This window comes from Gasterosteus aculeatus, chromosome 9 (genome assembly GCF_964276395.1).
Source record: "Gasterosteus aculeatus chromosome 9, fGasAcu3.hap1.1, whole genome shotgun sequence".
In the NCBI taxonomy this organism is placed as follows: Eukaryota; Metazoa; Chordata; class Actinopteri; order Perciformes; family Gasterosteidae; genus Gasterosteus; species Gasterosteus aculeatus.
This window is the reverse complement of record NC_135696.1, coordinates 10,408,477-10,421,561: the sequence shown is the minus strand read 5'-3', so window position 1 is coordinate 10,421,561 and position 13,085 is coordinate 10,408,477. Positions and strand designations below refer to the sequence as shown.

Below are 13,085 nucleotides of genomic sequence, written 5' to 3'. Positions count from 1 at the left end.
CTACATTGTGCCTTCCTCTTATCACACAGTTTACTGCTTTGAAAGGCCCCAATGATTTGGGTCAGTTACTTTCCTGCTCGTGGCAGAGAAAGCTCCTGACCCCTGACCCCGAATCAGTTTAATCCCAATGCAGGGCGCAGCACGCAGAGCGCAGGTCCAATAAACTACACGTATCCAGGAATTATAAAATGTGTGATCATGAATAGTAGAATTGCAGTTGTGTGTTATTACATATGAATTAAAATTTTATATGTTAGATGTGTTATGTTATGCTGATACACATTGTATATCTTGTAAGTCTTTCGATACTGTACACAAGACATCTATTTCACTCTGTCCACCCAGGAGGGTCTCAATCTTGACGTCCTTCCTAAGGCTTCTCCCAGAGTGACAGTTTTTTCCCCATTGAAGGTTTTTTGTGAAAGGGGAATTTTGTCTGTGCCGAGCATGCAGTTTTGTGACAGAGGACATGTTGCATGTGTGCAGATTGAGGGGCTCAAATGTTTTTGGACCACATAAAATGAGTTAGACATAATGGCTAAGATGTTATGAAATGTGATGATTTAAGATGATAATAGTGATGTTATAATGCATGTCATATTATGTTTGGATGTTATGAGTGAGGGATTTCAGATTCGGCCATCATGTGGAGTCAGGTGGGAAGGTCATAAAATGCCTCAAGGAAGAGAGGACGATGACCACACTGGGAGGAGCTACGTTTGAATATGCAGCCAATCACATACGACTGTAAAATGATGGACACACCCCGCGAGTTTTGAAAAGCTCAGCTGGAATATTACACCATTCAGAACGCATTTCACTTTGTAATTGTATTTGCTTCTGTTGGTTATTAAGTCCTTCTCCTTCCATCTGATTCTTTAAGCGGCTGGCGGAGTAGTGACAAGCTACAGCTGGCCGGGGTGTCCTGGAGGTTTTGACCCAATAACGACTGGCTGGTTCGGAGACGCCAGTCACATGACCGACTGTCCCAGTCCCATGGCCCTTCAGCTTCAAGCTTTTATGTATCTATAAACAAAGACTGTCAGAAATGAAATACAAGCCTGGCTATTTTCTAAAGAGCACTTCTTTGTGTTTATGCATCAGATCAAACTGAACACAAAAAGCCTTCGTCATGCCGTGAGATATCCCAATACACCAGAGGAACATTTTATTGATTGAATGTTTATAAAATAATCTGACAACTTCATGACCTAACTGATGTGAAAGAGCTCCTCGGCTGTTTGTGGTTTTTATCATTTATAAAAATGATGGCCATGCAAACCAGTTAACTCACTGTGCATTAAAAAAGCCTGTACTGTACAATAAAAGGTTGGCTGTTGACTAGTAATCTGTATTTTGGCCTATGGGCACAGTACGCTATCTATAACTGACACGAGAACACTCAATTAATTGCATATTGAACCTGTTGGCCAATATGCTAACCAGCTCTAGCAACTAGTCATCAGTTTTAGTATTTCTATTCGAGACCGTTTTGATGCCTAAGAAGTGCGTACATTTAGGTGAAGGAGCATTTATTTTCTGTTAAATGCGGCTCTTTAGTGAAATAATTTGTCAAAGCTTCCTGAGAGCTACAATATACCTGATTATTTCATTATCTGTGTGCCTGCTTTCATTCATAATGCCCATTTAAGGTGCTGCTGCATCGTTAGACCATTTAGAAATGAATTCAATCTCAATATAAGATTGATGACCAGTTAATGAGACTAATCAATCAATGCTGTATAACAAGGAAAATCACTGTATCGTTGTTTGAAACGCATCCAGAACAACTGATTAAACTCATAATGTGCACTTGCAGATTAATCAATCAATCTGAGTTCTCATTCTGTCTATGAATCCACACTAGTATTACAAACGGAAACAAGTTAAATGTGGAGAGATGTTTCATTTCTGTTGCATCTTTTTATGTAATTACCCTGTCAGCCGTGGCTACGCGTACGTGTGTCCCAGAGTTCCAGTAAAACGTGTTGGTGACCCCAACACCTGCTTTAAGGAGATGCTCACACAGCAGTTGGGGGATTAAGTGGAGTGTTTAAATTAAAATCGTCGTTTCTGAGAGCTTGCCACCCTGCATGAATATATTTCTTGTGGAAATGCTGAATGCGTGCTGATAGTACAAAATGCTGTTTGTCAGCATCTCGAATCCAGAACCATGAGCGCATATTTTGCTGAGTACAGACGCAAATAAATCACAGGCGTCAATGAAGTCAGCAGTGCATCTCCTCCCTCCAATATAAGGGATGGCTTAATGTGTTTCCTGTTTATTTTTCCTCTCTAGTTTTTTTTTATCATGATCAAGACACATGATCAAGACACAGATCACTTGTGACTAATTCTGAGGGATTTCATCACAGATACAGACATCTCACTTGTCACTTGGCTGTCCTTTGTTTGACCCACCAGTAATTCAAGGGCATTTATAAAAACAATTCAGCAGACTCCATCTTCATTTGTCACCTCGAGGCTTGTACTTGATCTTGATGTTGATTTGATCATCTTTCTTGCTTTCGCTTCAGGGTATTTTTATCTTCTCAGATCAGGAGAGTCAGGTGACTGATTTGGCAAGTAAAAAAATATTTCACAGTTCGACTGTAACACAACAACAACAACTTTTAGTTCCCCAGGAATCAGGAAACTATGATATGAAAATATGTCAGACATACAAGGAATTTGACATGTAAACAGCAGACAGTTAGACAATGGACAAGACACATAAGACGTAGACATAGTGCAAGAGGAATAAAATAAAATGTAATGCTATTAGCATTAGTTCTTGCCATGTATGCTTGGGATGCAACTGTGCGAGGCCCATCAAACACAAGTAGTGTCTAGCTTTCACGTGAGACGGAGAGGAAGGGTGAGACAGATGTGTGTGTGTGTGTGTGTGGGGGGGAGAAACCGGGGCGTCTCTTAACCGCTTACATTTTCCGAGCTGCTTCAAGCTCTAGAAGAGGGAACCGGATGAGGCAGAGAGCCTCTTTTCCTCCACAGGACTTGTTTTGTCAGTACAAGTTGCAGGACAATAACCGTGATGTGTGAAGTTACTGAGCAGGAGGGACGCCGCTTTGAAACGCACACATTGTGCGTATCGGCGAATTGGACACGTGTTTGTAGCGGTTCGTGAAAGGACAGAAAACAAAAACGACCCCAGCGTGCAGCTGCCCAGCGTATGGCAATGTCACATCCGGTCAAACGTTTTTCAAAATAATTGTCTCGTTAAAGGAGAGATATTTAATCTGTTAGTCAGCAATGACAATAGTAGATGGATGTAGCTAGCTAGCTAGAGAGCTAGATAGGAAGGCGGTTATCATAGAAGGACTAATACACAGGAAATGCTCTCTATGCAGTAAACGTTCTTTTGTTGACCTATTTTTGACATGTTTGAAACCAAACATGAAATAGAACTTCGGAATTAAACCTGACGTGATGCAAATCTCTATATCCTTCCTTAAGTTTATCACACCCTATAAGTTGCTATTTAGACATTTATTAGAAGTCAATTGAGCTATTGAATTAGCTTAAGGCAAATAACTATACTACACCATCTACTAAGGAAAAAGTCCCAATAACAAACACCTCCTTCAGGCAGGGGCCCCTTCAGTTCGTAATCCAGTCGGGGATACAGGTTACAATTCGGTGAAATAATACATAAAACAATATATATATATAATATATAAACAATAATCATTGCAGTGTATTAATTAACAACTGGTATTACAACAGGCGACTGGGAAATCTGCCAGGCATGTTTCTTCTTTCGACGATGAACAATGGCCACACTTTTATTTTGAAGCTGTGCATCCCACATGTTCCGGTCTGTTTCCTCCGGCTTGACTCACCATGATAAGAGAGGGGCCGATCCGAGAGCGAGCTCATTAGCGCCCAATCAGTCCGTGAAGAGGCCCCGCCGGCTCCTCATGAAAGAACTCCGTCGTAACTCGGGGTGCAATCCGTAACCCGGGCCGACCATCCCCTCCACATGCGCTGACACGTCTCCAGACATTACACACATCCCGGCGGCTGGCGGACGGATCGCTCCCTCGGCGAGCTTTCTGACACATAGCGAGAACATCGAAGAGAGGGGGAGAGAGAGAGAGAGAGACACACACACGCGCCCGCGCGGGGAGGGAAGATGTTGCTGAAGGAGTACAGGATATGCATGCCCCTCACGGTGGAGGAGGTGAGTGTGTTTTTTTGTTTTGTTTTGTTTGTTTGTGTCATTTGTTATCACCGCGCTGTGGTAGAGCGGCGCCTGACAGCTGAGCCCGGTCGGGGCTCTCTCTCGTCCCGGGGCATGTGGCAGCGGCCCACACGGAGCGCAGGAGAAACGCCTCCGGCGCAATTGGGATGAACGCTTCGACGTGTCCCTCACGGTAGCTTCTCCCTTCTCCGCCCGCGGAAGACCCTTTCCAACCAAGTGACCACTTGTACATACGTCACTGTGAGAAGAACAACTTCTCACCCGCAGCAGTTTCTCCGAAGGACGCTTAACGCGCACACGTCGCTCCTGTCACTTTTACCCGATGTTTGAATCCTGCACGGCGCACTCCCGAGTGATCAAACCGACTGCGGTCGCTGATCGCCCCCGTAGGAGCCCCCCCACTGTGAGACCAAACGTGACCGCTCCTCCGATCGCATAGCGCCACATCCACGCTGCCCTGTTGGTCACACATGGCTGCACCAACACAATGCGGAGCGGCGGCGTGCGCGCATCGTGGAGTGTTTACACGGGCTGTGCGCGCGGGTGGACGGAACAGGGCATTGTCTGCATCCAGCGTATTTGTTTATTTGGTCTCACGACTCACGTCTAAAATTAGAAGGTGAGGATGATGATTGCTCTCTTGTCCGGGCTGGCATGCAATGCTACACAGCACAACAGTCCCCCCCCCCCCCCCCCCCCAGGTCATCATTGCTGGTCTCCATGGCTTGTGTTGTGGTGGTGGCGGTGGGGCAGCTGCTGGGCGTCCTTTCAGCAGAGGGCTGGTGGTCTCTATTGACCTGTTTGGTTCAGATGCTGAGATGAAAAACGTTTGTTCTCTTCTCTGAACAACCACCATGAAGTCTAATCAAGTGCTTCCATGGACACATAATAATGGCGTTTTCTCCTTAAGCATAGTTATTTTTAGGGAACATAGTTATTTTTAGGAAGCAACGGGTGCAGATAATTCAGACTGAGGACGGAATTTCTTTCAAATGGTTTACCAAATGTACGATTATTCGAGGGTGTGTTGGCGGCCTTCTGGTGGAGCACGAGGTGTGAAACTAGTCGCGTGGTCGGCCGACCGAGTGGCTTCACATCTTCATGAAACTCTTGCGGAGTGGATGTTCAAAGAAAGATGACTTCTTTTTCTCCCCCTTCTGTGAAAAGACTGCACCCCTCCGACACGTTCTGAAACCTGTGGTCGAAAGGGAAACTCCATCGTCCGATTCAAGGATGTCCTGCGCACAACGTCTGCACAAGCCTTCTTCGTGTTCTGTGTGTTCACAGAAAACGAAGAAGGCGGCAGTGGAACTTGTGAACAGATTGTTGTCACGTTTTTTTTTAAAGCGCTGTCGTTAATCTGAATTGAAAGAAAGCGGCAGCTGATAACCAATATAAGATAAGCCATTTCAGCACGTTTCTATCATACTGTACACATGCCACTTCCTGTTACCATAAACCGTGACAAACGCTTCCTGCGCAGCGCCGGTCCCTTGCGTCATTTTGAAACGGTCCATGCCGCTAATGGTTCCGTTGATCAGCGGCTGTAGATTTGTTTGGTTGTTGTTGAGCTTTAAGGCCGTGATGCCGGATCCTCTGGATACAGTTTCAAAAAAAAGAAGGAAAAAGAAGTGAGATGTTGTAACATCTGGGAAAGGGAATGGATGCGTTTATCCCAGTTGGCCATCGTTACTGGTCACACCGGCTCTGCACTTGGTTTCGTTTTGTCTTTTCGCAGGGGGAGAGAGCGTCAATCCCTGAAAGCAAGGAGTCATTCTTTGTTGACCGGGGTCGGGGGGTGCAGAGCTGGTGCTTTGTTCTATTATTTGTTTTTCATGGCTGTGCACATTTGAGCGTGGTCCCGTAAAAGTTTCCTTCAAGTTTCCTAATGCGCCCAAAGGGAGAGGAAGGATCGAGGCGACGGACAGACAAGAGGTTGGGGGCTAATCTGGAATGTTCTGTGAGGTATTCTTTCTGTGAAATTCCACAGGGTCACTTCACTAATTGCGTGTTTCTTTTTTTTTGTGCGTCTCTCTGGAGTGGTGGGGACCTGCAATGTCCCGCCTCAAAATGCTTTTTTCTGCTGCAGATGTTACAGATGTTCGTTTGTTTAACAAATGACGCACACACAGAGGAAATTACTCAGCAATACCTGTGTGTTTTTGAGCCTCCGCGCTCTCTCTGTCACAGTGAGTCATCTCCAGCGTGTCTGGGTGTGTGCCTGGCACGTCACTGCTGCCTTCTCACCCCCCCCCCCCCCCCCCACCCCCACCCCGCTGTCTTCATTTGTATGTCCAACAAAAAGTGCATGGCTTTCAGACTGCAATACTGGTTGCATCCCACCCTAAAAATCCAACTACTGACACCCCCTAAAGCTCTCCAATATAACATGTTGTACATGAAAACAAAGGGTAAACGCCACAAGTTGTGGTTTAACGGAAGCTTTTGTCATCTTGAGTCGTTCATTTCACAGTGAAGTTGCTAAGCAAGCAGCGGAGACACCCGTAACTCACCGCACCCGGCCTGGGAGGGGTCTTGGATGTTTGCGGCCTCTGTGTTTTCTGTCAGTCTTTATGCTACGCTAAGCTAACTGGCTGCTGTTTATAGTGTGTGTGTGTGTGTGTGTGGTATTTCTATTGTCACTTCACTCCAGACATGTTTTCCCACAAGGTTAAACTATTTCTTTTAGAGGAAATTCTGGATTCTACTTTTGGTCAAATCTCGAAAACCCTAGTAAATAAGTAAATAAACCCACTGGTGAAAAAGAATTGCTGAGTGTAATGTTCTTGTTAGAAGGCGTGAGTCTGTGTAATAAGAAGGGCCTTGATGACTCAGTGTGACCAATTCAAGGAAATCGGGTTGAGTCCCAGCGTGGCTTCTGCGTTTTGAATGTTGGTTTGAAGTTCCATCACAGATACGATTTAGCTTCAACTCTTAACTGGAACCACTTGGCGAAGAAATAACCGTTTTATCTTTTTAGTCCTTTGGAGATAACCGCTCTGTTCCCCCCCCCCGTTAGCGGGGCCATTTATCAGCCTACCTTTGGGTTTCCCCGTGGGAAGGATAGAGCGGTGACTCATCCCAGGAGACCCGGATAGATGTGTTCCTTCTCCCGCCGTGTCAGTCCATCGTCATGTCCTCTCACTTGGCACCTCTCTGTCTTTGGCTGCACGTGCACCCTTCTTTTCCTTCTTTTTCAAGCTTATGAGAACAAAATGCTGACATCGTCTAACCTCTGGCTGACCCGAGTCCCTGCAGAACGCCGGCGGTATTGACTGTTGGTGCAGCAAGAGGTCGGCGATTGTGAAAGCGTAGATGCGGACGTTAAACTCGAAAGGGGGAGGGGGCAGAAGGGTAGACCTCCGACAACCGGTGTGACCCAGAGCCCGGCCTAAGATGACCGCAAAGGAAAGCTTGTGTTTAGAAGTTGATGCTGTGGCCAAATTACTTTTTGATCGGATTGTGGCAGGATCTGATTGTGGAAGACTCAAATCTGCCTCAAAGTTGCACACCTGCAATTCCGAAGGTGAACGCGGACACAACCGACAACCGTTCAGAAGCGCGGTCCGCAACCAGTTTGGCCCATGAAGTAGCGTAATCGGATTGGAACTGCTTTGTCACACTCTCATATTCGGCCTTCACCCGCGAAGGATTATCTGCCACAGATGTAGAGCGACAACATCTTGGCCCTCGAGCATGACTGTGACCATTTCATGCACTGCTACCTTCAATGGCTTGAGGCATAATAAGTGGATGGAAACTGTTTACTTAAGCCAGATGTTCACAAAGGGCAGATTTCATCAGTGCTGGCAGTAGCGTCCTTTTCCCCTGGTCACTCCATTCATTTAAGGAAGAATTTGAACTTTTTTTTTTTGGCGTCTGGCCTCCCCCTCCTCGTTTTTTTTTTTTTTTTTTAATGAGGCTTTTTAACAAGATTGGTTGTCTTTGTTCATTCCCGCAGCATGTTTCCATGACGGCAGCATTTCATGTAGCCACTGGGTGGGAGAGCTGAAGAGAAACAAATGGGCTTTGACTACGCTGACGTATCAAACTGTTTCTTTAAGGCAAGGTAACTAAAGAAGACAGTGTCCTCGGGAGGGGGGACGGACGGACGGGGAGGGGGACGGGTGAGGGGCAGGCAGGCAATGTAGTTTGATGTAATAACTTTAATAACTGGCTGAATGTTCGGGAGGAGGAGGAGCTATTTCTCTTCCCAAATCTCTCATCCAATCGAGTGAAATTACATTCCGTCTTATTTTCCATTTGTGCTGTCCTACAATGAAAATAATCAAGTGTCTCTCCTTTCGTCCAAGGTTTGTTTAGGAAATGGACCCCGTGTTAGACGTTGTTTGTTTCTTTGGTGTCATGGTAAGGTGCAAGGCCTTTATTATTTTTTTGGCCATCTGGTGTACATGACATTGTGGTGATTCAATCAACATCCCATTTACTGCCATTTACTCTTCTCGAGGAAACCATCATGGGTTGTGATGGACCATTATCCACGGATAGGGCCCGTTCTCATTTCCTAGATAGCTGTGTGTGCGCTTGTGTGTGCGCTTGTGTGCGTGCGCGTAATGCATCACGAGACAGGCTGTTTTCAGAAGAACGCCATGAGATCATTGCGCCTTTCTTACTCATTTGTCCCCACAACATATTTTTCTCTTCCACACTTTCACTTTTGAGTTGAAGTGTTTGTGTGTCTCGTAAATAACCGTAACGTATACATGCACATCAAGTTGAAGTGGTTGCGTTAATACAAATGATTCTACGATGAAACTGCCTCTTGTCACCAACGACGCAACCGCTTCATCCGCTTTACATCATCATTTATTCTTGCATCTCGTCTTGAGTGTACTCCTGCATGTGGGGATTGTCCCACACATGTGCTGAAAGGCCAAACTGAAGAGCGTGGTGCGTAGATGGAATTACGTGAGGGATGAAGCTTCACAGCCTCTTCAAAGCGCTTGACATTACAGACATTCGTTTGCTGCACTCGGCCAAACCCCCACAACAGGACTCGAGCACATGTCTTTGTTTATCAGAGGAGGTTTCACAGGCTTCGCTTGGGCACAGCGGATGCCAGGAATGACATGGAATAGTTTGTTTCTCCTGCGTGTGGACTTTAGGTTTTACAATGACCAAACATCAACCACTTTCTATTGGACTTCAATCCTCCATCGAGCCCAGAATGGTCTTTTGAAGCGCTTTGTGTTGTTCAAATGTAATTCGTGCTTGTAATAGCCGTGTTACCTTAGCAAATGTCACACCGATCACTTGAGTGGCCTTGTGTTTTATGAGGCTACACTATCAGCACCAGCCATGCAGAGCGCGTGCTCTGACACCGATCAGGGCTTTGACTGTATTAACCGTTTGTCTCCATTTCTGATTAGCTTGTAGCACTGGAGGGAATGGAGGGTGAGTCGTCATCTAATCAAATCTCATGTTCCTTTCTCACCGCTGTAGTTTTTACTTTTGGTAGTGCTTTATATAAAAGCTGTGCTTGTGCCGGCACAAGAGCAGACGCAGCAACACAAAGCTTTTACTCGTCTTGCTTTTAGTTTTTTTGCTCAATTAGTGTGCAGAGCTGGATTGAGAAGATTGATGATTTGACTCTACCAGGATGAGGGCAGCCAGATGGTTCGTCGATACTCTGCAGATTATTTTCTGGCGAGGTTACTGGCCGTACAATTTATACAAATGGAAGGACTGCAGGCAGACGCAGGTGGTGAGGAGCTTGAGTCACATTAAAATGAAGAAGATGGGCCGAGTTGAGAGGGAAGTCATCTGGTTAAATGCAGCCAGGGGTTCCTGAGCAGCTCTTTCATATTGAGGCGGTGTCCTGAGAAACTCATTAAAATGGTGTTGCTGGTTGCCCCTTTAATCCAAATAGCTTTAAGATGTAAATGTACACGTGTAGTTTTTTTTTTCCTTTTCAATTTACGAAGTTCTTTTAATTAAATGGCCGTTCTAGGGAAGCTGGCCTTAGTCCTTACCTGAGTCAGTCATTTCATGTGCGCACCAAATGCATTTAACATGGCAAGTTCAAAACCTATTACATAATAAAGTGTGAGAAAGTTTCAAACGCTTTGCTTCCACTGGTGCTGCTGGTGGATCCTTTACACTCAGGATAATAATACACTCGTGCACGCTGGTCATCATGCTGTTCTGCTGCGCCTTCAGCCCACGCACAGGTGCAACGCGTCTTTGGAAGAACTATCCGCTCAGCCCACATATCCACACGCACAAATTAGACTGGCTATAGATAGCTATATGCTGAATCACTTCATTATCGTTGTTTGTTTCTATGGAAACCAGTGCTATCCATCCCTACCATTACCCCCATAGTGGAGTGGATTATAGTGATTATAGTGTCAGACCCTCGCAAGGATAACAGTCAAATAACGAGGCAGATGATGGAGTTTTACCTTCCCTTGAGCATTGGATATAGTAACAAGAGCGACGTTAAACCACATCAGCAGAACTAGTAACTGTTGCTCAGTTTGATTTGCGTGGGTCTATTCTTTCTTGTTTCGTGAGTAATATTGCATGTTTAAGACTTACTGAGAAGCAAGGAAAGAAATGTCCAACCCACTGTGCAGCACTTGGCCCTGCAGCCGCAAATGTATTCAAGAACAAAGACGGCAGAAGGCGCTCTACTCACACTTTTTGCTTTCAAGACGTTTGAACAAGTCTGTAATCCCTCGCATTGCGACTTCTGAAACGTTTACGCTAGACGTATTTTTGTTCCATTATAATTTAAATTAAACGCATTTCATCAAAAAAGCTACAGTGGATGATCTTTTCAGTCAGTGATTATGATGACATGTTTAACTTTTTAGGGTACTAAAAGTACTTGAGTGCTTCTTTTCCCAGGTCGAACTTTTTAACACAAATTGTAAATAACTCTCAAAACGGCTGTTCTAGGGCAATTGCACGGATTCAGCTTGCGCTCTCGTGTCATCCGTGAAATGAGCCCGTTTGTCTCGGCTCCCAGTAGGTTGAGATCTTCGACACAGCGTTGCTCTTCGGGGACTGCGGTGCTCAACAAGCCCGGGGAAAGAAGTGAGGCCGATGTTTCATCACACACCTCCACACAAAGGAACTGTGATCGGCGGAAACCCAGAGATCAGCAGCTCACCGAAGTGACGCGAATAAACTTCACGTCTAATCTTAATGGCTTCACAGTGAAGGTTTATGTTCTGCGAGTCTCGGCCGGCGGCGGCACTAGAGCGATGTAACAAGACAGGGTGTGAGGCAGGGAAGGAGAATGTCGGGACGAATTTGTTTATTTTTGCTCATTCATTCCGTGTGTGTGTCCCATGAGTCGGGCCTGTCCATGGCTGTAGTGCGATTTAGAGGATTAAGGAACAAAGTGTGCGTGTGTGCGCGTGCAAGGGTTGTACCCCTACAGACCCCCCCCCCCCCCCCCCCAAGTTCCTTTTATAATAATCCTCCATTAGGCTACATGGTGGAAAGGTATTCCAGAAATATATACATGATGGCTTATGGAGTAAAATAAAATGTCAAAAGACGTCTGGGGCTTTACAATTATGTTCTTGTCATTCGAAGTTCTAATTTGATTCTAAGTGCAGCCTTTCTTCTATTTCTTTGGCCTTCCAGAGGTCCATGAGCCCAATCTACTTGAGACATCTTGTTGAGCATCTGCGTATTCACTTATAAATCTGAGGCCAGGGTATTGATTTAAACCCCCCCCCCTCCCCCCTTTTTTTTCATTCTTCTTTTAACATAAAATGTCTACCACCAGTTTGATTTGCAGACACGAGTGTGCTGGGTTGCTCTCAACTCGTGTTTTCTATGCATCACGGTCCTCAGATTTCAAACGAATGCTATCTGCTTACTGTGCATGCTTCAGTTTCACAGATTTTCCATAACAACTGTGTAATGTTTCTCTCCAGCCAGCCACCCAGCTAGAGGGAGCATAAAATACAGCACTTTAGAAGGTTGATTTGTGTAGATATAATTCCCAGTCTGTTCTTTTTGAAGTCCTTGGTGCAAACAAAGTGTGTATCTCATAAAGCGTGTCTCCCCTCGCTCATCGCGGCTCACCGCTCACCTTTTACTTTCCAGGTTTTACGGCCCTGGAAAGGCAAACAGGGGGCAGATGTTCCTGCTCTTTAAATAAACCTAAAGAGGTCTTAACAAGCAGCCCAGTTCAAGTCTGGCAGCGCCTCAGAAATTCCAGAATTCTCATATAATTGTATTCTAACATATTCTCGGGCTTATTTACCTTTCACATGAGGCTATTTCTGTTTCTCGTCGACTGGAGAACTGCTGTTGCCATTACTATGGGAACATTTTCACAAGAGGACAGGCGGTGCAGAATATTAACGACTGCTCATCCACACCAACACATGCTGTACGAAGCACTCGCATCCCCCAAACAGGCATATTATTATTATCCTGCTAATTCAATAATTAAATACGGCATGAAAGGCGCAACATTTGGGGTCTGTTTATTATTTAGTTATAGCGTTTACTGGTCTTTTAAAAAAACTTTTTTTTTTACTTGTTGCATGTCAGCTTGGTGCTCACACCCTGCTGATCACTTCCTACGCACACACCTTTTCTCGGTGTGTATTCTTGCATGTTTTTTTGTGCACATTAATCACTTTCGTCCCACGTCCTTCTCTCATGAGGACGACCCCTTTTGGAAAAGCCCTGTGCTACAATGACAGAATTACCCAGAAGTGAGAGCACTAAAACCTTGTGTGTTCCTTGCCTATTTTATGAAATGTTTTGTAAAGTAGTCGATACTGTGTGACTCAAATGCAGGTAGTACAGTATCTATTTACAGAAGCACATACAGAGTGTAGTGTTGAAAGTCCTTCCTGTCCCAATAACT

At 45.2% G+C, this 13,085-nt stretch overlaps 1 protein-coding gene across 1 annotated transcript in view; it reads left to right on the top strand.

Annotated features, from left to right (window-relative positions):
• Positions 1-3,872: 3,872 nt before the first annotated feature.
• Positions 3,873-13,085, top strand: part of LOC120825149 (cytoplasmic phosphatidylinositol transfer protein 1) — a 43,552-nt gene continuing 34,339 nt past the window's right edge. Inside the window, exon 1 of the mRNA XM_040186591.2 lies at positions 3,873-4,201. Coding sequence (XP_040042525.1) covers positions 4,154-4,201 — 48 coding nt within the window. The 5' untranslated portion in view covers positions 3,873-4,153. The remainder of the gene's footprint in view (positions 4,202-13,085) is intronic.